General features: G+C 34.1%; 1 protein-coding gene across 1 annotated transcript in view; it reads left to right on the top strand.

The window, feature by feature from the left end:
- Positions 1-26,394, top strand: part of KCNH8 (potassium voltage-gated channel subfamily H member 8) — a 389,068-nt gene that overhangs the window by 241,842 nt on the left and 120,832 nt on the right. The window contains exons 6-7 of the mRNA XM_049766132.1: positions 1,878-2,035; positions 11,348-11,555. Coding sequence (XP_049622089.1) covers positions 1,878-2,035; positions 11,348-11,555 — 366 coding nt within the window. The remainder of the gene's footprint in view (positions 1-1,877; positions 2,036-11,347; positions 11,556-26,394) is intronic.

Below are 26,394 nucleotides of genomic sequence, written 5' to 3'. Positions count from 1 at the left end.
ATTCCTGGATGGATTATAACAATGCTAAATACTTTCATTGGATGCATTACATGCTTACCTAATTAGTCAACTTTTTAGTCAGTTTAACATCAAGTCTGCAGGTGAGACAGGAATTGAGAGTGCTGAATAAAATGATGAAATATTTTATTTAAAAAAGATAATAAAAAGGCTGTTGGTGATAATGTACATATTTGCAACTATTTTCCACCCTGCGCAAGCTATATCTGAGCATTTAATTATAATCTTTTGAGGAAAAAAGGAAGAAATTTTTGCAAATTGCTTTTAGATACAAAAAATAGAGAACAAACTTTTCTTGTATCTGCTTTTCAGGCACTATCAGCTTAAAATAATTCTTATATCAGTGCATATTTGGGGGTGGTTTATTCTAGTACCATTTTATACTTCTGAAAGGATAGTGGTCAATAGCATGCATGGCTGTCTTTTCATGATTGTGTTGAAGAAATGAAATTCCTTTTCAAAATAAAATCTTGGCTCAATAAACAAAATTAAAATTCAAACTGAAGAAAGGAGGAAGGTAATTATATTAAAGGCTTTGAGCCTTTTTTGTTTTTGTTTTGTTTTCGGCCCACACCTGGCTGTTCTCAGGTTACTCCTGTCTCTGCTTTGAGTTATCACACCTGGTGGGCTCTGGGGACATATGAGATTCTGAGAGCAACTTAGGTCAGCTAGGTACAAGGCAAGCTCCTTACCCACAATCTCTCTGACCTTAAGCCTTTTCTGTAAAAAAACCACAAAACCAAGAAAAAGTATCAGACCTGGGTAGAGCAAGAGCTATCAAAGTTCAAAGAAGTAGAGATATTCAGGATTGAGAACTAGGAAGATTTGAGAATCTTAAGCACCATACAGGGGTTTTTCAGTGTGCAAAGATACTGCATTATATTTTACTGCTAGAAGAGAGGCTAGAAGAGCTTGAGTAAAAACAGACAGCAGATATGGTACTTGGCTTGCACGCAGCCAACCCGTTATATCCCATATGGACCCCTGAGCACTACCAGAAGTAATTCCTGAGTGCAGGATTAGAGTGACTTCTTAGCCTAAACAAACAAAAGAATGTAAAGTCCCTGTGCACCAGATTAACCAGAGTATATTCTACTCTGAACTCTGGCTCCTCCTGGCCCTCCAGGAGCACTGTACTTTGACATGGCAGCACTTACCCTGGAATCCTCACCGGATTGCTTCTATTCTTTGTGAGATGACGTTGGCAGTTACTCGTGAGCATCATCCGTTCAGAGTCACGCTGTTACCTCACCGAGACCATTTTTTAGTTTGCTTGTTTCTATAAGATGCTATTTTCTATAAGACGCTGTTTCACAGAATATTGAGCAATATTTGTTCTATTCTTAGAACAATGATGTGCATGCTGAGATTTAGAAAGTGATGTCTGTTGTTTTCAATATTGCTATTTATTTGAATTATGTCAACATGTGGTGACATGAGGACATATTACATACTTAGTATTTTTTTTTTTTGTGAGCCACAACAAACAGCACTCAGGGGTTCCTGGCTCTGCACTCAGAAATCACTTCTGGCAGACTCAAGAGACCATATGGGATAACAAGGATAGAACCTGGGTTGACCCTAAGCAAGGCACATGCCCTACCCACTGTGCTATCACTATGGAGCCAACTCAGTATTATTATGACTTCCTTTCCCCTTGTTAAGGGCCTGTTTGTTAAATTGAACTGACTCTGTCAAGAGGAATTTTTGGAGTATGATTTGAAATATGTTGAGGTTGCTATTGGTTTATCTGATTTTATTTAATTTGATGCAATTTTCTTCAGACTTCCCAATTTGGCTTTTTTTCTGCCTTCATTCTTTCTCTCTTCTTTTGTTCCTTATCATTTTTCCTCAAGCAGATATTATTTTAAATTTCCGAACAACCTATGTCAGCAAGTCTGGTCAAGTTATCTTTGAAGCAAGATCAATTTGCATCCATTATGTCACAACCTGGTTCATCATTGACTTAATCGCTGCCCTGCCTTTTGATCTTCTGTACGCATTCAATGTCACAGTGGTGAGTATAGAGTTCCCTTCTGCATAACCTTTAAGTGTGGCCCTACCTCTGTGTGAATTAATCGAATTTTAAATGTTTCTGACAACATGTGTTCTCAGGATTTTGTGTCCTCTTTAATAAATATGGCAGAATGTTCTGTATGTTAGACTGAGTTCCACACTGAGGAAGATACTACTTTATGAAATGTGCCATTTCAAGTTATTTAAATACGAAAAAGGACCAGAATTTCCAAAATAGCTTGAGTTTATCCCCAGCATTCACTTAACAAATCCTGATAATGAAGCCATCTGTAGGAATATATGTCTATAAAATATATATACATGATATAGAATATATACTATAATAAATGTATAAATATAATATATACTGTGTATATGTATTCACATAAATATATTATAATAAAATATCATAGTTGTATAAATATATTTATATTATATAAATATTATATATTTAATATATAAATATATGATATATAATCTATATATTATATTAATATATATTTAATATATAAATATGTTATAATTATATTATATGATTATGTATAATTATACAATAATTATTAAATAGTATATGTAAGCACATAGATATACATCCAGGGGTCTCAAACTCAAAGCCTGTGGGCTGTTTGTGGCTCTCCGTACAATATTTTGTGGCCCTGCCCTAGAGGAATCTTCTTTTGTTTTGTTTTGTTTTAGTTGTTTGGGTCACACCCCCCAATGTTCAAGGCTTACTACTGACTTTGCACTCAAGGATCACCCCGACTTTGCCTACTGCGGCCCCCGGGTAAATTGAGTTTGAGACCCCTGATACACACATACAAACAGGTCTTTATATTATGTAAACAAAAATTTGCCTGGAAAATTTGACGAAGATTAAAGAGTTTATATTTCTAACCCTAAGACTTCTATTTCCCAACTCTTCAGAGGAAAAATAGTATGCTAATAAATAGTATGCTAATTTGAAGTATTATTTATTTATTCTTAATTAGTTTATTACTTAGAGATTTATATTTTTAAAAGCATATGTACTTCTTAACAAATAAGGGCATTTAGATTGGCAAAATAACATTTTTAAATTACCAATGCAATTTGCTTTTAGACTAGCCTATTTTAGCAGGCATAGAATTTACTAAACATTAGTCCAAATTAAACATATTTTAGTCAGTTGACAACTTCCCATACAAATCATATTTTTCATCAAGAAAATAATGATTGAACTGTAATCTTTACTATTTAGTACAGATTTTTTACTTGTAAGTTATCTGCCCAAAATAATTTCACTTTGTTTTTTTCTTTTTTATGTTCATAGTTGAGGATGTCACATCTTTAAGAGGTTTATAACTCAATTGAAAGGAAAGCTCTAGGGGAAAATCTAGTGTATAATATCAATCAGTGCTACATTAAATTATTATTCTGGCTTTTAAAAGTTCCTTTTAAAATAAAATTTGACTAGATAAGTATACTATAAAGAAAGTGTAATGACTTAAAACAAGTCTTTTGCAAGACTGCAAGAAATGTTCAAAATAAGTGTAGAATATACAGAATGCTGAAAACATCTTTTGCAAATTTTCTGGAAGAATAATTAAATTAATGGTGCTTAATAGACTGTTCTAAATCAACCTACTACTTTCTACTAAATAGTAATAATATTTATGTATGTTCCCTTTATGCACTAAAAATAAAAAATGTTTAATCGGTATTATACAATTTGTTATAAAGTGAAAATGCATGGCATATCTTTATTTATTATTAACATTTTGTCTAAAACTTAAAGACTTTTGAAAATATCTAATCACATTTTATGAAGATTATATACTGGTATATTTTTACTTCTCCCCTATTTCTTTTTTCATTTTGATGTGGGAAATCTGCCAAAATAATTTATAAAGAATTCAAGATACAAAGGAACATCTATGTGTGAACAAAAGAAGAGAGAATTTTTTTAAAAAGAACATTTTATGAGGGATATATTTTCTACTGTTCAGAGGAGTGAATGAAAGATCATTCAACAAATTTCCCCATTAATGTCACTTTTTCCTAAATATATTAATTAGGATTAAATATTGTGTTTGAGGAGAAAAGTTTATTCATAGTATTATACTCTCTTCTCAAGAAAATGTGAATTTTCTTCATAATGTGTGATTAGTGTACCATATAGACATATAAATAAAGGTAGGGCCAATGTAGAGTGGGTAGAGTATTTGTTTTGCAGGCATGACTCAGGTTTGATCCTAGAAACCACATATGATCCCCTGATCCACTTCCAAAGAGTGAGTGCATAGCCAGGAGTAAATAAGTCCTGAACACCACCAGGAGTGCCCCCTTCCAATGAAAAAGAAAAAGGAGAGAAGAAAGGAAGGGTGGGAAGGAAGGGTGAGAAGGAAGGGTGAGAAGGAAGGAAGGGAGGGAGAGAGGGAGGGAGGGAGGAAAGGGAGGAAGGGTGGGAGGGAGGGAGAGAGGGAAGGAGGGAAGGAGGGGAGGGAGAGAAGGAAGGAAGGAAGGAAGGAAGGAAGGAAGGAAGGCAGGAAGGAAGGAAGGAAGGAAAAGAAAGGAAAAAAAGAAAGAAAGAAAAAAGAAAGAAAGAAAGAAAGAGAGAGAGAGAAAGAAAGAGAGAGAGAAGAGAGAAAGAAAGAAAGAAAGAAAAGAAAAGAAAGAAAGAAAAGAAAGAAAGAAAAAAGAAAGAAAGAAAGAAAGAGAGAGAGAGAAAGAAAGAAAGAGAGAAAGAGAGAGAAAGAGCGAAAAAGAAAGAAAGAGAGAGAAGGAAGGAAGGAAGGAAGGAAGAAAGGAAGAAGGAAGAAGGAAGAAGGAAGAAAGAAAAGAAAGAAAGAAAGAAAGAGGAAGGAAGGAAGGAAAGAAGGAAGGAAGGAAGGAAGAAAGGAAGAAGGAAGAAGGAAGAAAGAAAAGAAAGAAAGAAAGAAAAGAAAGAAAGAAAGAAAAGAAAGAAAGAAAGAAAGAAAAGAAGAAAGAAAAGAAAGAAGAAAGAAAGAAAGAAAGAAAGAAAGAGAAAGAAAGAAAGAAAGAAGGAAGGAAGGAAGAAAGAAAGAAAGAAAGAAAGAAAGAAAAAGAAAGAGAAGAAAGAAAGAAGAAAGAAAGAAAGAATGAAAGAAAAGAAAGAAAGAAAGAAAGAAAGAAAGAAAGAAAGAAGAAAGAAAGAAAGAAGAAGAAAGAAAGAAAAGAAAGAAAGAAGAAGAAAGAAAGAAAGAAAGAAAGAAAGAAGAAAGAAAGAAAGAAAGAAAGAAAGAAAGAGAAAGAAAGAAAGAAAGAAGAAAGAAAGAAAGAAAGAAAGAAAGAAAGAAAGAAGAAAGAAGAAAGAAAGAAAGAGAGGGAGTGAAGGAGGGAGGGAGGGAAAAAGAAAAGGAGGGAAGAAAAAAAAGAGAGGGGAGAGGGAGTTGACATTCTAGATTTGAATTGTAACCAGCTAGAAAGTCTCCCTATTTTGTAACATTCAAAGATGCAGTGCAGCCACCAAAAACTAACTTGTCTCTTTCTCTATTTACACACAAAATTATGAATGAGACATGGAAAGTGTGACGGTGCAAAAAGGTAAAGGTGTGAATCCCAGTGACTTTTTGGGGAATTGAAATTATTAGCATTGAATCAGTGACTTTTGGGGGAATTGAAATTAGCATCAAAACAGACCTAAAATAAGCTTAGAGATTCTTACAGTGTTTCTGAGAAATACTCGTGACCCTCTAGCTCTATCTCTATGTCATATCCTCTCCAATATTCCTTCTTTTATACCCATACCCTCATTATTTTTTGATTTACCATTATGGCTTTGGTGGCGACCTGTCACTGCCCTTAACACTATGAAAGTATTTCATACTCTATGTTCCCAAGTTACTTCAAGTCAACCCTTTCACCTCTCTACAACCAAATCTTCACTCTTTAAGGTCATATGTTCTAGTTATACCTTATCTAAGGTTTATTGCCAATTGGTATTGTCCATTCCTTGGTTTGTTTCTTTATATACTATGAATGGGTGATACCATTCTGTATTTGTCTACTGCCTCTAATTTATTTCCCTCAGCATAAACCTCCAGTTTATCCAAGTTTATTATCATTTAGAATAAGTTGTCCAACACTTCAATATCTTGACCATTTTATTAAGAACTGTAGTGAACATAACTATATATATGTATATATATATATAATTTTTGGTTTGGAGTTGGGCAATGTAGGTATCTAAAATTGAAATAGCTGAGTCAAATGGGACCATCATTCTTACTTTTTTGCAAAATTTCTAGTTTTCCAGAGAGACTGGAACAGGTGTTTTCTTCATCAACAGTGAATAAAAGTTCCTCAGATTTGGAGAGTTTTGAATTGTTTTCTTTTATTTAGTTTATAAAAGTATCCTCATTGGTTTAAGATTATACCTTGTCATTTTGATTTGCTTTCCCAACATTAAATGCTAATAAACACCTTTTATGGCTAATTGGCTATCCATATGTCACTTTGTGGAAGTATCTATTTATTTCTTTTCCCATTCCATAAGGTTTTGAGTACCTTATAGATTTTATACATTAGTCTTTAACTGAAATATTGCATATGAATATCTTCCTCTAGTTAGGTGATTGTCTCTTTTAGCCCTAGTATTTTTGTGCCATGCCAACACTTTTCAACTTCATACAGTCTTGCTTGCTTCTTTTTGTTATTATCTTTGCTAGTGGAATCACAACATTAAAGAACCCTTTAATATTTAGATCCTGGAGAGTTATGCCTTCTATTTTTTTTTATTTTATGGCTTCTGGTCTAATTTCTAGAGCTTAAAAACCTCTTTGAATTAAATTCTGTGTATGTGTAGTATGGGTCCAATTTTATTAATAAGTGGTTTTCAAATTTTCACAACATCATTTGTTGAAGAGAATTTCCTTGTTCCAATTCTCACATGTATCTTCTTTGTATAGAGTAACTGTTCATCTATCTGAGGATTTATCTCTGGAGTCTCAGTTCTGATCCATGTGTCTGTCAGTCAATCATTTTAGTTTTCCTCTGTTGAATAAACTCTATAATGCAGTTTAAAGTTAGAGAATTTGATATACTTCAACTTCATTTTCAGGATGACTTTGACTATTCACAGTTTTATGTTTTCATGAAAATTTTAACAATTTTAATTATAATTTTTTGAAGAATGTTTTTGGAATTTTGATAGGATTTGCATTAAATCTGTATAGTTCTTTAGGTTAGATAAACATTTTGATTACATTAAACTTTCCACTGTATAAACTTGGAATATTTTTCCTTGTTTCCTCTTCTATTTCTTGTATATGTGATTTACAGTATTTATAGTATAGGTCTTTTGCATCAGTTGTTGATTCCTTGATATTTTGTTTGGAGCCACTGTGTTTAATGGAGCAGTCCTTTAGTTCTCCATCTCATCTAGTTTTTTGTGTATAGAAATGCAACAAAATTTTGTATATTGTTTGTAGCCTGTTACTTTTCAGTACTAGTTTGTTATTTCTAATCATTTTAGTGGAGATTTTAGAGTTCTCTTTATATATAAAAATGTATATATTTCTTGAAATATATATTTCATTCTATCTACAAATAGTGATAGTTGGAAACTTGATGACATAGAGTTGCTAATAATAACCTATTAGAATCTTTTGCGTTTCTTAGTGTATATTGTAATTTCTACCCTTCCACCCCGGTCTGATTTATTTGTATTTTCTTTCTTTTCCTCATTATTAGGAAGAGCCATCTCCTTCCTTTCTTTACTTCTGTAATTGCTCTAATTGTATAATATTGTATCATTTTATCTACATGGTAGTCTGTTTCTTCATTCTTCTTTCTTTCAAAGTATCTTTTTCATTTCTTCATTGATCCAGTAGTTAACAGTGTGTTGTTAGTTTTCAAAGGATTTTCCTCCACTTTATTTTTATCTTTAATTTTTTTACATCTCTTTTTGAAACTCTATGAATACATGCATTGTTCCCCAATATATTTTCTATCTTGAAGTATATTCCACGAACTCTAGAGCATGTGTATGTATGTAATGGTTTGAAAGTGAAGAGTCAATTAATCCCATTTCTCCCAATTCCTCATTTAGGACTTTAATTATTAATTTTCTGTCTAGCCAATCTATCACATATTGAAATGGGGCATTTAATTATCCCACTACTGGGGCCGGAGCAGTGGCATTGAGGTAGGGCATTTGTCTTGCCCGCAGCTAATCTAGGACAGACAGAGGTTTGGTCCCTGGCATCCCATAAGGTCCCCCCAGCCAGGACTGATTTCTGAGCGCACAGCCAGGAGTAAACCCTGAACGTTACCAGGTGTGGCCCAGAAACAAAAAATAAATAAAATAAAAATTTAATAAAAATATCCCTCTGCTAATGCATTGCTTTAAATGTAGCTTTTGAAATCTGTAAAGTTGCTTTATAAACTTCCTGGCACAATTTTAGTTGTAGTGCTCATGAGGGTCACACAGTAGGTTAAACTGCATATTGCTCTCATACTTGGCCTCCACACTTGGATTAGCTCCTTTCCATTCCAATTATGTTTATACATATGCCTGTTTGCACTTAAGTGAGGCATGTAGATTATGGTTGTTCTGGTCACCAGTGGTTATTGTGGTGACCATGCAGATGGTGCCTCTGGTAAGACCTCCTAATCATGATGATCATATATCTTTCCTATTATAGTTTTAGTTTGCATTTTCCAAAGGATAAGTGACAATGACATGTAATTATATACCTGCTGATCACTTCTATATTTTTGGTGAGAGGTCTGAAGATCCCCTGCTTATTTTTTAATGTTTTTGTCTGTTCTTGTGATGTATAAACTGTTAATGAAATATCAACATCTTGTGTAGTTTTGAGTTGAGATCTATTTTCTCATTTAGTCAGTTGTCTTTATTTTAGTAAGAGGTTCTTTTACTTTGTAGCTCGTTGCAACTCTGGCTGTGCTTTTGTTTCCCTTATCATGAAAGTCAAATGCTCAAAGCTATTTCTAAGACCAATATTAAGTGAAATAAAACCTATGCTTTTTCCTATGGATTTTATGATTTCAGGTCTTACCAGTCTTTAATTCATTTTGAATTAACTCTTTATAAAGTAACATAGTGGTTTAGTTCTTTTCTTTTTCATCTATATATCATCTATTAGAAGCATATTATCTCTATTCGATTTTTAATTTGGCTTTTAGCATTTCTTTTAAAATTCATAGTCCTTTTTGGTTTTATATAATTTTATAATTTTTAAATAATGCATTGAAATTTTGATAGATTACATATGAATTGAGTTGTAATGGAATTGTACATTGCTTGAAACACAAATGTGTATCAGTGACCAATTTATCAATGTTAGTTCTTTAACTCATGAACATATACTATTTTCTATTTCTTTTTTATCTTCTCCATTACTTTTAATAGTGTCTTACAGTTTTTAATGTGCAGGTCTTTGGCATCATTGCTTTATGAACTCATTTATGCTTAAGATTTTTTTTTACTGAACCCATTTTAGATTTTTTAATATAATTTAAGTAATAGTGTTTATGGCATGCCACACTGAATGCACCTATTACTCTGATAATCTAAACATAGTGCTTGGTTAGGAATTTGCAATTTATTTCATCTTGTTTAATAGTTTATCATTTTCTCATTTAATAAATATTAATTGGGTGATTATAAAGCATTGTAGTAGGTACAGTTTTCTTCGAAATAAAGGAAGATAACTACTAGAGAATAGATAGCTAATAGAGAATAGCTAGTAGGTTAATGGAAGTCAAATACTTAATTAAAGAAGCAAACTTCTAAATTATGCTGACATTATTTATGATTTTAACTGTAAAAAAAGAATATTCTTGGTTGCATTTATATAAACCAGTTTCTTCACCTCTATTTTTGCCACACTCGATTAGATAACTAATAAAATTGCCAATTATATTAAGATTAGTTAAGATTTTTTCGGTTCTATTTTAGGTTTTTCTTGAGGTTTTTTTCAAGACCTAAAAATTGTATATATGTACTATTATTATTTTATTAATAATGTTATTGATCATTCTGTTAGAGTCTAATGATATGCATTACTCAATTGGGTGCTAAAGTCAGAAAATTACTGCAGGCATTAGTTTATTGCTCCAATCTAGTGTATGCAAAGGAAGAACCAAGGAAATTTTTCAAATTTTGTCCTATTTGATTGTATTTTGCTAAAAGAAACTCAGAATGCATATATTTAAGAGCATGTTTCTCTGTATAGTAATGGTGCTAGACAGAAAATACTATAGCATAGTAGTTATGGGTTATTCCATTACATTTGTGTGGAATTTAGCAAGTTTTGTGGTGGAGAGGGGTTTGTCTTTTGAATCCACAACAGTGATGCCCAGGGACTATTCTTCACTCTGTACTCAGAAGTGACCCATTGGTGGTGACCAGGGGACCATATGCAGTACGGGGAACCAAACTGGATCTGGTCACATGCAAAAATGCAATTGTTTTACCTTCCATACTGCCTCTCTGGCCCCAAATTTACTAACTTTTTAAACTAAGTTGCTTTTATTATCACCTTAAAATATTTTACCTTCAACCTGAATATGAATTATTGTTAGGAATTCTCCATACATGAGAAGGGACTTGAAATTGAAAGTCAATGTGTTTAAGGGGTAGAGACCTTTTATTACTAAATCCTGATTTCATACAGTGCAATTTAGTTATCTAACTATGCATATGATTTTTAAATAGGGCTGAAAAATGAATAAAGTGAATCATAATTAAGATTAAGGTAAATTTTTCTAGGGGTTAAAAATATAAAAATTAAAGGAATTAGGGTTTTTTGTTAATTGTTTTGTTTTGGCAATGCCCAGGAGTAACACCTATCTCTGCACACACAAATCACTCTTAGGGTACTCAGAGGACCATATGGAATGCCAGAGATCAAATCCTGATCAGTGAGGGCAAGACAAGTGCCCTCCCCACAGTACTATTTCTCCAGACATTTAAAAAAAATTAGTCTTGGGGGCTGGAGTGATAGCATTTGCCTTGCACACTGCCAACCTTGGTCTCACCCAAGTTCAATCCCCAGCATCCCATATGGTTCCAAGAGACTGCCAGGAGTGATTTCTGAGCACAGAGCCAGGAGTAACCCCTGAGGTCAGCCAGGTGTGGCCCAAAAACTAAAAAAAGAAAAAGAAATTAGTCTTCTACCCACATTATTCCATATGTTAAGAATAAAGAAATGATCACAAAATGAGCATAATGTTGAACAATGATTACATGTAATTTTAAGGACTGTCCAGAATGGCTGTAAGTTAAAGTAGCTGTCAAGGCATAAAATTAACTTCTAAGCCACATTGTACTGCTCTGTTTCAATGATAGGTGTCCCTTGTGCATCTTCTGAAAACTGTACGACTGCTACGTCTTTTGCGTCTTCTGCAGAAGCTGGACCGTTATTCCCAACATAGCACAATTGTCTTGACTCTGCTTATGTCTATGTTTGCTCTTCTTGCACACTGGATGGCGTGTATCTGGTATGTCATTGGAAAAATGGAAAGGGAAGACAACAGCCTTCTCAAGTGGGAAGTTGGTAAGGGATTAACATTTGTCACATTTTTCCATTTTTAAGTGAAAAAGGATTTTCTAGAACTTGGAAGAGGTGAACGATGAATCTGGAAATGTGTGTCCTCTGTTGAATTCCTCATCTCTATTGGAAAGGGGCGGGGGTGGTATATGATGCAAGTAATTTGTTTTGAGAAAGTTTCCTGGAACTTTCTCCCTCCAAAGAACAAAGGTTCACTTTTCAATAAGATAGTAGTTTAAGTGCAAGACCAGCAAATCTCTTGAAGTAGCTTAGGTAAGTAATGTACAACCTTTTCTTGACATATCTAAAGCATGACTAGTAATGGTAAACTCACTTGTATTGGACACTACACCAATTCTTTATAGGAAAGAACAATGAGTAGAAAATAGGTATTGAACAAAGAAGCTATAATCATTAGAATTTTTATTTCCTATGGAAAACACAAATTTTGGGTTCGTGTCCAGAATGTTTTAGGTAATAAAATAATCTAGCATTATGTAAAATTTAGAAAATGGTAACTATGAACAATTGTTTACAATATTTTACATATAAAAATATTATTACTATCAGGTCCAGAGCTACAGCACAGCAGGTAGTGCCATTTGCCTTGCACGTAGTTAATGGTCCCCTAGTCTGCCAAAATAATTTCTTAGCTCAGACTAGCCCCCAGCACTATCAGGTATGGACCCCAACCAAAAAACAAACATATATTGTCACTATCATTGAGGTGGCAAGTTACAATAGATAATCTTACCATTTTTTAAAATAAATGAAAGACAGATACTAGTGTTATCTTAATGACACATTTTACATATTTATTGTATTGAGAATTTGTAATGGTTAACAAAGTTAGACATTTACAAAATATGACCAACAAAGTTTTGTGTCCATAGTATATAGGAGTTTAGTGTTTTAAAGGACATTTTTCAAATTTTACATAATTCTATATTATTTTATTACCCAGAATTTGTGTTTTCCACAAAAATAAAAATTCTAAAGATTATAACCTCTATGTTAAATATCTATTTTCTTCTCTTGTTCATTCCTATAAAGAATTGGCATAGTGTCCAATACAAGATTGTTTTTCTTAATCTGACATTAATTTTATTTTTAAAAAATCTGGTTTTTAGTTGACTAAAAAAACCCTTCACTTATTTGTTCTTCAAAAGTCAATATTGAATTTTTGAAAGAAATTCAGCCCTCGACACAGGAATAAACCCACAAAAGATTCCCAGGAGAGAAAAACATCTTTACTTCTACTAGCTTTTAGTGACAAAATGCACTTGGAACATCCTGGGTTGATTCTTCTAAATGCCGCTTTCTCACCACAAGACGTTACAAAACCTTCAAAGGGAATCTTGGAGATTGAGTTGGAGAGGTCTAATGAAACAGGCTCAGGGAATAAATTTCATGTCTGTTCTCAAAAATGCCCCTACAGAAATCTCAATTTTGTCTCTGAGCTATAGACAGAGCTCTGTATTCTGGTAAATTTTATCTCAGATTGATTTTCTTATCTTCCTTGTCAAAATACTTTCTTTATGCCTTATTGTGAACTTTAATGCTCAAAAAAATAAAAGAAAAAATAAAAGTACAGAGTGAAAGCGAAATATCCCACAGAAGATCAGGAACAAGAGCTACAGATGAGTTTGAATTGTGCTTGGATGAAGAAATTTTTTTTTATCTGTCAGAGTCAATTTCTTTTCTGTAACTGGGTTCTGAAGATTTCCCCATCATATTCTTTAATATTGTACTAAGTGAATTACAGCATTAAATCTTTTTTGTTTGTTTGTTTGTTTGTTTTTGGGTCACACCTAGCAGCTCTCAGGGATTACTCCTGGCTCCATGCTCAGAAATTGCTCCTGACAGGCTTGGGGGACCATATGGGATGCCAGGATTCGAACCACCATCCTTCTGCATGCAAGGCAAATGTCTTACCGCTGTGCTCTTTCTCAGGCACCACAGCATTAAATCTTGACCCTTTGTTTTGATTCCTTATTAAAATTCTGACTTTGTACTAAACCACCTGATTCCTTTTTGGGTCTGTGGTTCTCAGACTTCATATTAATTTGTAAGAATGCTTCCAGGGGTCTCAAACTCAATTTACCTGTGGGCCGCAGGAGGCAAAGTCGGAGTGATCCTTGAGTGCGAAGTCAATAGTAAGCCTTGAACATTGGGGGGGTGTGACCCAAACAACTAAAACAAAGCAAAGCAAAAAAAGATTCCTCTAGGACAGGGCCACAAAATGTTGTATAGTGGGCCGTTTCTTCTGCAGACATACACACTAGTTTTTCTTTCCATAAGAACATGGAATATTTATTTTGCAATTAAAAAAAAAAAGACCAGAGCAATAGCACAGCGGTAGGGTGTTTGCCTTGCATGCAGCTGCCCAGGATGGACCTGGGTTCGATCCCAGTGTCCCGTATGGTCCCCCCAAGATAGGAGCAATATCTGAGCGCGTAGCCAGGAGTAATTCCTGAGCTTCACTGGGTGTGGCCCCAAAACAAACAAACAAAACTGAGCCCATCTGTATTGGTGTCGTGATTGTCCCTTTCTATTCCAATAACGGTCTTAGAAAGATAGTTCAGGGGCCGGCGAGATGGCGTTAGAGGTAAGGTGTCTGCCTTGCAAGCACTAGCCAAGGAAGGACCACGGTTTGATCCCCCCGAAGTCCCATATGGTCCCCCTAAGCCATGGGCAATTTCTGAGTGCTTAGCCAGGAGTAACCCCTGAGCATCAAACAGGTGTAGCCAAAAAAAAACAAAAACAAAGACAAAAAAAAAAAAAAAGAACAATGAACAGGAAGTTCTTACTTATAAGCTAGAATTCAACTCACAGAGTGACTATTGGTGCACTGTAATGTAATGCTGTGGGCATTGCGCTGAAAACCGTGAATGTCTGCTTGAGTTAAGGCTCTGCCTCTAACCAAATACGAGATTTGAACAAATATGTTTACCTGCTTGGGTGTCTACAAGATAAACAATTCTATTGTTTTAGTTTCCACAATATATCCTTTTAGTGAAAGAGTAAACCAAGTACCATGTGCTTAATGTAAATATATGTGTGTACATATATAATATGTAACATGTAGATATCATAGATAATACATAAATCAATATCAGTCATCTTCTGTCAATAAATTTAAGGAAAAGACATATGATGTAAAGTACTTTCTATGATTTGTTTTCCTCAGCCATGATAAAAATTAACTGATAATTATCTTTTGAGAATTAGATTTCCTTTCTAAGCACCATTTAGAATATGATTACAAAGATAGCAGGTTAATTGTTTCTGTCAGTGTTGGGCATAGACTTGGCTGTTTACCCTTCCCCTAAAATGACTATTCATGCAGAATATTCTCCAGCTGAGCTTTGGATACAAATTAAATAATTATGACTATTCTCACTTAATTTTATAATGAAACTGCTAAGAACCTAGGCTAATTTTGTTTTCACTATGTTATCTGCCCACTAATCAACACCTAGACGAACTCCTCCTAGTTTTTCTTGTTTTTATTTGCTTTTCACCCCCCAATGGTACTAAGACCAGACAATCATATGTTAATTTGGTGAAAATAAAAAGTGATCCAAAGTTAACTACAATCAAATTGATACCCAATCTACAACAAGCTGTACAAGTGGGGAACAGTTCCACTAGCGTTACAGGGGGTAAAAGAGGGAGATGTGGGATACATGCTGAGAAAAGAAATGGAGGACAACACTGACGGTGGGAATGCCCCTCATTCATTGTCACTGTGTGCCTTAAATATTACTGTGAAAGAATTGTAATTCACTTTTACCACAATAAAAATTTAAAAATTATATATAAACATGCATCTATCAGACATGCATCTTCTCAGACATAATCTTGTCCAATGGAAGATGAAGTTGTATGTTGTGGACATTTTCAAAGCATTCTGCTCCTTTCCAGTGAACCCTATGTGGCTTATGTCAATAGCTCAATTCTACTTACCAAGCTGTGATTCCTCAGCAAGATTGCATTTCAGTCAGTATCTTCCTTTTACAGTTAAAATGCTACCACCTTATATTCTTTCTCTTTCATAGAAGTGTTTTTAAGGCTTTAAGATGCTGAACCTGAAAACAAATGTTTTGCTTTGAAGGTTAGAAATGAATATTTTTGTAATGGAAAAAAGCTATTTTATCTCTTAATCTTTTAGCTGGAGTATGCTTATGCATTGTAGTTGCCTAAAAGTTAATCTGTGTCCCTGGCCACACACAAACATGACCAAGAATTAGAATAGAGAGAGAGAGAGAAAAAAAGGAAAAGTCAGATATTGTTTTCAAATTCTATTGACAATTTTAATGTTTAATCTCTTGATCTTCCTTAGATAACATATCATAAAAACTGATTGATTTGAAGGACTCTTGGTTATTAAGTTTTTAGTGCTTACAATCCTTTTATCCATATTAGTAAAGAAAAAAATCAACTGGGCTAATGGTATTTGAGCTGATTATTTTAGTAACTGCATCAGGTTTTCCTCAAGAAAGTAGAATTGATCCCAAACACCTCAGGATCCCAAAAGCACAATTAATAGTTTCTTCTCAACTTAGAGATACTTGCCCCCTCTCTGGGCACCACAATGTGATCCAACTGCCCCCCAAAATAAAAATATTTAGAAAAAGTAAAATTTACCTGTGTTCTACATGTTTGGGCTCTGCATAAATAATCAAAAATTTACTTTTGGATAGCCTTTATATGTCAATTCTCATTTGAGTATAATACATTAAATAAAAGGAAGGAATGAAAAGACTAAAATGCAGGTTTCAACTCTTAAAAAGGCCCTAGAGAGTGACTTCTGGTCTTAATTTTTAGTAGGATTTTAAACTTTAATGTGCCCTAAAAGAACATGAGCATTGCACTCAAATGTAGATTATAATTCAGTTAGTAAGTCAAAGCCAGTTCTGATAATAAGCTCCCCGATGAAGTTGGGGTTTGTCTCCTGCATCACAATTTGAGTAGTGAGTTTTTAAAGATTTTGTGAATTCAGTATGCTGTTATGAACAGTCCTAAGCCAGCTCAATTTCTTCCTATTCTTTTAACACTTCCTACCTGTTCTAACTCATATCCCATCTTCAAAGATATTTAGACATAGTTCATTCCTATTAGACCAGTAGGTCCAGTAAAAACAATTAAGTTTCAATGTTAAAGCAACACAACATATGCTTCAAGTATCATCATTGGAAAGAATATTACTATTCACAAAACTAAAATAAAATGACATCAATTTTAAAAAGTTGTTTATCCTTTACTTTAATAAAAATTTCTCCACTATTGTCCCCAGATTGCCACCTACCTTGAAGCCTGCCCCCCTTTGCAGGCATAAAATAATTTACTTGATATTGCTTACCTACAGCTAAGTGGTAATGGAATTGAAGGAAGGAAGGAAGGAAGGAAGGAAGGAAGGAAGGAAGGAAGGAAGGAAGGAAGGAAGGAAGGAAGGAAGGAAAGGAGGGAGGGAGGGAGGGAGGGGGGAAGGGGGGAAGAAGAGGGGAGGAGGGAGACAACATTGGTGGTGGGAATGCCCCTGATTCAATATCACTATGTACCTGAAATACTACTGTGAATTATTTTTAAACCACTTTGATCAAAATAAAAATTATTAATAAAAATAAAATAAAATAAAATAATAAAATTGAAAATAAATGAAAGAAAGAAAGAAAGAAAGAAAGAAAGAAAGAAAGAAAGAAAGAAAGAAAGAAAGAAAGAAAGAAAGAAAGAAAGAAAGAAAGAAAGAAAGAAAGAAAGAAGGAAGGAAGAAAAAGAGAGAAGGAAGGAAGGAAGGAAGAAGAAAGAAAGAGAAAGAAAGAAAGAAAGAAAGAAAAAGAAAGAAAGAAAGAAAGAAAGAAAGAAAGAAAGAAAGAAAGAAAAAAAAAAAAAGAAAGAAAGAAAGAAAAAGAAAGAAAGAGAAAGAAAGAAAGAAAGAAAGAAAGAAAGAAAGAAAGAAAGAAAGAAAGAAAGAAAGAAAGAAAGAAAGAAAGAAAGAAAGAAAGAAAGAAAGAAAGAAAGAAAGAAAGAAAGAAAGAAAGAGAAAAAGGAAAGAAGGAAAGGAAAAGAGGGTAAGAAAGAAGAAAGAAAGGAATAAACTTCAAAAACAAAATTTGTGAAGATTTAGTGAGGACATTAATTATGTTTGACATTGTGTTTAACAAACTAAATTATTGGTTGCTAGTTGATTATACTATGATTGTTTTATTTGTTAACTTTAGGTAGCTTCTATGTTACTTTGACATCTAATTTGCTGTTGTGTAGCTGACATGGCCAGTGCTGTGGGAGGTGGGATTTTTTGTTTTGGTTTGGTTTTTGGTTTTTGAGTCACACCTGGCAGTGCTCAGGGGTTACTCCTGCTAAGAAATCACCCCTGGAAGGCACAGACAGGGATGCTGGGATTTGAACCACTGTCCTTCTTCATGAAAGGCAAACGCCTTACCTCCATGTTATCTCTCCGGCCCCAGGAGGTGTTTTTGACTGCCAAGGCTTCTGGGAATATGGGAGGGTGGATGAAGGCATTCTATCCTTACTTCAAGAAGACCCCAGAGTTCTTAGCCCAAATACCAGCATACCTAGGGTTTTTGCTGTTTGGGCATTACTGCAAAGATCAGTGGTAAAGTGAAGTTGAGAAGCGATTATAGTTTGTGAGTGAAATGCTGAGGCTTTGGCAGGGAGGGGACTTAGCCTGTCCCAACTCCCAGAAGAGGCCCTGTTTTCAAGTTTGAGACTCGTTATCTCCATAATTTTTGTGGCTTGGTTTACATGTCTTTTTAGATTAAAATGAGCCTTTGGTGCTGGTCTCTGATTGGATATGATAAAGGCTACTTGATGTATGTAAACATGTCCATGTTTTAATTAAAGATTTTACTCTTTTATTGTAGAGCAGTTTATTTTATAATTCAGAATAAATTCCTGCGTACTTTTTTTTAAACAATAAGCTGCCTATAACATTAAGGTTTAAAATATATACAAATACCCACTTAGAAACTGAATTATACCGGTAGTCTCTAACCTGTCTGATTTTAAAAAAAAAATGTGGTTATTTGGAAAGGATGCAGCTCCAAGTAGGTGTTGGTGGCACAAAAATATTCTGAGATCTTGCAGAGGGAACTTTCAGTTTTCCAATTGTAGAGTTGATATGATTTCAGGAATTTAATTTTGTTCAATAGCGGACATATTTGTAGCTAGAAAACACTGAAGCTGAACCATACCCAAGATACCTTTGTTTTTGTTTGTTTGCTTTGGGGGGATCACACCCAGCGGTATTCAATGCTTACTCCTGACTTTCTGTTCATGGATCATGCCTCAAGGACTCAAAAGACCTTATAGGGTTCCATGTAGCAAACCTGGCTTCCCAGATACCTTTGTAGCAGAGTTTACAAATGTACTCACACCTTTGACCATGTATTCCAAGAAGCAATTATTTCTATTGGACATTTAAACTGGAGCAACACAGTCATATCATCCCCAATCTGAATGGCTAGACAAGATAATTAGTATAGTGAGCTCAGAGAAATCCCTCAAGAAACTGATTAAACTTTATTTAACCAATATTGCATAAATTTATTTTAGCTTATAACCCTTTTTCCTAATGCATATTTATTAATATTTTCTTAAATTCCCATGAATCTGGAATTCTGATATAATCAGCCTAGGAAAAGTCACTAACTTCAATATTGTAGTAGAAAGAGTAACAATGGTTTTCATCATTTAAAATAAATAAGATGATGTGTATTATTTCATAGCTATAAGAATAAGGAGATGTTATCATTTCTGTAGTGTGAAGAAATTAAAAGATCTTTGAAGAATAATTGATTGGCATAAATAATAAATCATAAATAAAAGCATTTTGCAAACTGAAAATTGCTTTATAATTATTTTTCCCACTTTTATTAATAAATAATTAATTATTTTCTGTAACTAAAAGTGTCATACTTAATCATTATGAGTCATTGTTGTGTTTTACTTAACATTATCCACTATCACATAGATTTATATATGTATATGTGTGGTGTCTGTGTGTGTGTGTCCAGAGTATGCACAAATAATTTTTGACTTTATCTTTTATTTTCAACCTAGTTTTTAGAAGAGTCTCCTTGGAGTATTTTCTCCAAGAAACATTTTCTTGAAGCTGACATTTTCTTTGCTGTCCATTAAGACTTCAGCCACTGGACATGTTGCCTACTGCTGGCTTTTTCCTTTCTACCCTATTGAGCTTTCCTGGTTTGTCTGATTGTTAAGATTTAAGGGAGTAATACTTTATGTCTCTGACTGCCAAGTACTCCTCCTATTCTTAAATAGTCCAAAAGTTGAAAGCCTTTTATCCAGAGTAAACACCCATTTTGAAGTAACCTAATTGGTAACGTGGGCGTTAAAAGTAAAATCTTGTTTTGGTGGTCAGAACTTTATGAAAGTTGATTGAAACCTGAGTATAACTTCCTTATATCTTTTCATCCATCATTTCCTTCCCTTGTTTTGTCTTTATGGATCTATACTCTAATTGCTTAGTTTTCCTATAATTTAAATGATATGAAGAGGAGGAGGAGGAAAAGAGAAGAAGAGGTAACAAAACAAAAATCAAAAGCAAAAGCAAAAACTCTAAGCAGTAACAAATTAATTTAAAAAATTAGTTAAAGCACTGTGATTCACAAAGTTATTTATAGTTAAATTTTAGACACACAATGTTTCAGGTCCAATCCTAAAACAGTGTCAACCTTTCTCTACCAATGCTCCCATAGTCTAACCTGTACCTAATGTGCCAGCCTGCCATCTTAACAGAAAACTTTCCAAGTCTGAGTTGTTAAAATTTTGGTTATTAAAGTTTGGGCTTAAAAAAAAAAGTTTTGCCCTAACATATTCTAATGAAAAAAATATATTTTTAGTTTTCAGTCACACCCTGTGGCCCTCAGGGGTTATTCCTGGCTATGCACTCAGAAATCGCTCCTGGCAGACACGAGGGGCCATATGGGTCATAATAAGTCATATTAATTATGACTTAATGTCATTTTAAATTATAGGGGGCCATATGGGTTGCTGGGATTTGAACCACCATCTCCTCTGGATTGACTGCATGCAAGGCAAACACCCTACCGCTGTGCTAATGAAATTTTAATCAGGGTTAATTTAAGGTCTTGGTTTAGGAAAAGCGATGCTTTTATACTATCGAGGGAGCAAATGTTATGATGTTTAATAGCATTGCAGTTTTTATACAATCAGATTGTGTGGTTTTCTTCCAAAAGGTTGCACATGATTCTTTTACTAAGGTATTGTTTTTTATGTTTGAGTGTGTGGCAGGGAATGGACCACATTTGTCAATACTCATGGTTTATGTCTTATTCTGCTCAGGGAACACTCCTGGGGTATCTAAAAGACCCTGTATGCTGCTTATGATTGAATTGGGGACAGCGTCGCATATGACAAGCATCTTAGCCCCTGTACAATCTCTCTGGCCTCTTACTATCTTGTACTTACACAAAGTGTATCTAGTTCCTATTAGTTTTGCTCAATTATTGTCAAAAGTAACAAATTATAGAATGTCTGATAAATGATATTTTACTTACATCTAGATTTATATCCTTAATAACTTTCATAAAATGTAATTACTTAGAGCATTTTAATAAGACATCTCATTATCAAAGAGCATTAATAAATTTCACCAATTTATCTTCTCTCGGTGCTCTTTTTAGCTAGGTATTTAAGAAAACCATTTTATTGAATTTTTACTAAATTTTGCATAAATATTTGCCTGATAAAATATGCAAATTATTAAGATTATGTTCATTATTTTCGGTCTTCCAAAAAAAAATTCACACAAAACTAATGTATAACCTTAAAATCTAAAGAAGATGTTTAGTTTTGAAGTTGGGGATGCACTATCATAATCACAACCTAATTTACAATTAGCTGTATGATCTAGGAAATTTATCAGTTTATCAATTTATCAACCTAGGAATTTATCAATTCCTATCTGATCAAAATATCTCATAATTGAGAGGGGGAGGTTGGGTCACACTCGGCGGCGGCGGCAGCAGCAGCTGCGCTCAAGGTTTACTCCTGGCTCTGAGCTCAGAAATTGCTCCTGGCAGGCTCAGGGGACCATAGTGGGTGGATGCAGGGAATCCAATCCAGGTCCGTTCTGTGTCAGCCACATGCAAGGCAAATGACCTACCACTGTGCTATCTGTCCGGCCCCATCTCTTATAAATTTAAATAAAGGTTGCTTTATCTAAAAGTTTATCTAAGGTTACATGCTTTGTATGCGGAAGGCCTTGGATTTAAACCCTAGCATTGCATCACCCCTCATGTATCCCCAGTTGCCCCTGACATCATCAGATGTGGCTCAAAAACACAACCCCTGGGGGAAAAAAATCAAAATTTTTAATCAAACTGAGATATTAGATTTGGTCTAACAGTCTTCCAATCTATGAGTCATTTTAGCTTTTTTAGAAGAGTAAAAGGAAGTTATATTTTTAATGATAAATTCATATACATATTGTATAAAGTAATGGGCAGTTTACACGTTTTTTTTTAATCTGTCAGGCACTCCTGATAAAAAGAACAATTTATCAACCCAGAATGAGATGTTTTCAACTCTTATGAACCTGGTTGTTTTTAATTTGGAGAAACTTTAATTCATTAATCATTAATTCATTTAAGAAAATTGCCTTCCACCTGACACTTGCATATATTGAAGAAAAAATATCTCTTAGTGTGTTAATATGCTGCCCTATCTCACGAGTGAATATTTTTAATGTTTATATTTTTCCATGTTTCATTATTATATTTTGTTCTATAATATTAAAATATATTATGTTATCCACAGTAATATGGTTTATGAAATTCGTCTTGGTTTATTTTTTTCTAAAATATTAATTATTAGAGGAATTTACCATGTAATTTCAATTTTAAGGTGCAAAATATTTCAATAAAAATGTAATTTTACATGCAACTTTTAAGAAATATAGTGATTTCTCACACTGAAAGAAAGCAGCACTGTTCTAGAATGGACATAGGAATAATTCATGACTATGGTGTTCAAAATTTTATTTGTATTAGCTTATTTTTAAAGGAAAGCATAGCTGGCTTTGCTATGCTTAACAGAGCTACCATTTAGGTAGTGTTATAATTGCACCAGCTGGCAAGTCCCTTACAACCTAGCCTCTTCTTTATCAACCCTGTACTCAATGACCTTATTCAATTGAGTTAGCTCCAGTTGAGTTATTCTGTTATTTAAACCAAACTTGTTTCAGAGACTCACAAGATGTAGTATAAAGAAGAACCCTAGAGAGAATATATTCTAAACCTCTAATTTTATTTAATTGCTTCTCTTTGATGAGGCCTCATGAGGTACTGGCAAGAACAGTAGACTGAAAGTAGTAAAATTAAGTCTAATCCTGGCTCAGTCATATTTATTCTCTGTAAAATAAAATTGAAAAAATTAGACATCCAAAATCTTCAGAATATCATCTTCTCATCTTTTATGTTAAGAAGAGGGAAAAAAGGAGCCAGAGAGATAGCATGGAGGTAAGGCATTTACCTTGCATGCAGAAGGTCGGTGGTTCAAATCCCAGCATCCCATATGGTCCTCTGAACCTGCCAGGAGTAAACCCTGAGCGCTGCTGGGTGTGACCCAGAAACCAAAAACCAACCCCCCCCAAAAGAAGAGGGAAATAAATGTTTTCCTATTTATTGGTATTTTTGAATCTAGAAATACATATATTCTCTGCTCCAGGGGTATGTGAATTGTGTTTTATTGGCTCTTGCTTCATAGATGAGAGTTTGCCTGAAATTGATTGTTTTAATAGTTTCTTAATATATTTACTCTTCAAGTTCAACATACTAAATTTAAATTCCCAGTGATGAAGAATATAAATTCATTTTAAATACTATAAAATAAAATAATTCTAGTGAAAAGAAACAGGTGTTACTACTTTTCTTATACTAATATCTTCTTTACTTTTATGTTATCCTCCATAACTAACTTTTAAAATATTGGGTCTAGATGAAGGTTTCTCTGAATAGCAACCTTTGAAGCAAATCCTTTCATCTTCTAATAATATATGAATGAAATAAAGACAATGTCACATCTTAACCATCAACAAAGAGCCATTCCACTCTTTGGAGACCTAGCCAGTTATTTGGAATTTTTGTATGAGATGAAACTTATTTGTCAAATTTTTCTAATCACAATTTCACTGATAAACATTAGCTTGTCAATAACAATATTGTTCAATAATATTGAACAAGAATAAATATCTTTGTATATATTTATCTTTGGTCTCTCAAGAATATCTTATGAGGGGCCAGAGAGATAGCATGGAGCTAGGGCATTTGCCTTGCATGCAGAACGACAGTGGTTCAAATCCCAGCATCCCATATGGTCCCCTGAGCCTTCCAGGAGCGATTTCTGAGTGTAGAGCCATGAGTAACCCCTGAGCACTGCCGGGTGTGACCCAAAAACCAAAAACAAACAAACAAATAAAAAGAATATCTTATTAGGTCCAGGCCCAGTGCCAATAGGGTCAGAGTTGCAGTGACTAAGAATACAATCCTATTGATATGAAGACCTTGCAGTGCCTACTAAACTTCCAGGTGCTAGTGAGAACGTATGATGCAGATTGAACTGTGGTGACTATGTAAGGAATGTAGATTAATCCCTGTCCCTGTATTATCTCTCTGATTGTGATGAAAGGTTTTAAACATTTTTATCAAATCTCCCATTTTGCTTTATTACTTCAAGTTTACTCTGCATTTACTCTGCACAAAGTTTTTATTCATCTAATATTTGCAGAACGTTAACTTTTCCTTGTGTAATTTATGGTGTTTTTTAAAATTATTTTGATCACTTTCAGCAGGGCTTCTTTCTATAAAAATCCTGTGCAATTGAGTTGTAAGAAATTCCAGAATTTTGCTTTGTTTAATTTTGTTTGCTTGCTTTCATCAAACATAGGCTTTAAAATGTTTTCTCCAAATAGCAAACATCTAGACATCAATATCTAGAACTTTTTTAAATTTGGGGTGGGTGGACCACACCCAGTGTTGCTCAGGGGTTATGCCTGGCTATGCACTCAGAAATCACTCCTGGCTTGGGTCGCTGGAGGATCGAATTGTGGTCCATCCTAGGCTAGCGTGGGCAAGGCAGACACCTTACAGCTTGTGCCACCACTCTGGGCCCCTATAATTTTTTAATTTATCTTAAAAGAAAACCTTTTCAAACTGAAATTTTCATTAGTTATTTAAATTGTTGGGTAAATTAATTATGCTTTGTGCTGTTTCATTTTTAGTTTTCTAGTGGTCTGACAGATATCAGTTTTAGTGTCATTAGGATATATGTTCTTTCTTTCCACATATGAAGTGAAACCCAGGCTCTTAGACTATTGGTGCTGATTAGCTCTGCCTACCAGCTCTTCCTGCCAATATGGTGTCAGTTCACAAATCTGCCACTCTGCATTTCTGAGTGTAGATAATTTGCACCCACTTTTTTAAGAAAGTGTATAATGCAAATATTACCAGGTGTTTGTCTCTAAAAGACTTACACATTAGTTGTTAGTAATCTTGACAGAATCCCAAGTATCAATTTTTGCCCAAAATACCATTACCTAAATTTCAGTGTATTCTTGTTGTATGTTTTATATCAAATATAAGAATAATTGTAATTGAACCCAACTGAATGAGAGATTAATTGAGTAAGGGTTAATTACTCAAGACCTTCGTACCACTTGAAATGCCTTTGTGGGTAAAAGTAATTTAAACTTAAGTTGCCAATCTTCAGCCCTTCAAACAGAAGTTAGTTACCAGGAAAATGGATTATGTTCTTACTATGCAATTATTTCTTTCTAGTTTCTATATTAATCATAGCAGTTCTTTTGGAATGATTAACTGTTTAATCCACTGAAGATTATTTTCTAAAGAACAAAGATATAGAGAAAAAAAGACAGAATTACTGAATCTTTGGAGTAGTTTTATTTTAACTTCACTAGATTTTCAGGATTATTATAAAAGAACTATTTGAGACAATGAAAGGCATTATTATGAGCTGTGAACAGTACAAATATTTATAAATTATATTCTTCCTAAGGCCTGAGCGATAGCACAGCAGTAGGGCCTTTGCCTTGCACATGGCTGACCTAGGATGGATCAGGATTTGATCCCCCAGCGTCCATATGGTCCCCCAAGCGAGAAGTGATTTCTGAGCGCATAGCCAGGAGTAACCCCTGAGTATCACTGGGTGTGGCCCAAACACCAAAAAAAAAAGTCACAAAGTAGATATAAAAATATCTACAGATATTTATTTTTAAATGATTTTCTGTAAGTTTGAACAGCTAAACATTTCTGTAAAATTTGAAAGGAAATAAAAAATTCTTACTGAATCTCTATGAAGATGACATTTAAACTAAGTATCTAAAGATCAGCACTGTTTGGGGTTAGGGTGCTCTTAATCAATGCTCAGGAAACCAGGTCCTCACTTGAACTCTTGGCTAACTGGGGAATAAGTTCATTGCATGGGTCCAAAGATGCTGTACTGTGTATTCATAATTCTGAGGTCCTCCAAAGGCTACATCTAATGGTGCTCAGGGGACCGTGTGGTGCTAAGAATCAAATCCAGGTTGGGTTCATCTATCCTAATAGTTCCAACAGAACTATTATTTTGGAGGCAGTTTTATTGTAGAGCATTTAAGTAAGAGGTCATAGTGTGAATCAATGCATGGAAGTAGAAAATCTCATAATGTATTTGAGGAACAGTGAGTGGATCAGTTTGTTTAGAATTGAAAATCATTAAACAGTTGGAGTTGCAAAATGAAAAGCAAAAAAATTAGAGAAGAAAGGGGCATAGTGTACAC

The sequence above is a fragment of the Suncus etruscus genome, chromosome 20 (assembly GCF_024139225.1).
Source record: "Suncus etruscus isolate mSunEtr1 chromosome 20, mSunEtr1.pri.cur, whole genome shotgun sequence".
Lineage (NCBI taxonomy): Eukaryota > Metazoa > Chordata > Mammalia > Eulipotyphla > Soricidae > Suncus > Suncus etruscus.
The sequence above is the reverse complement of the archived record's forward strand: the minus strand, read 5'-3'. Positions and strand labels throughout refer to the sequence as shown.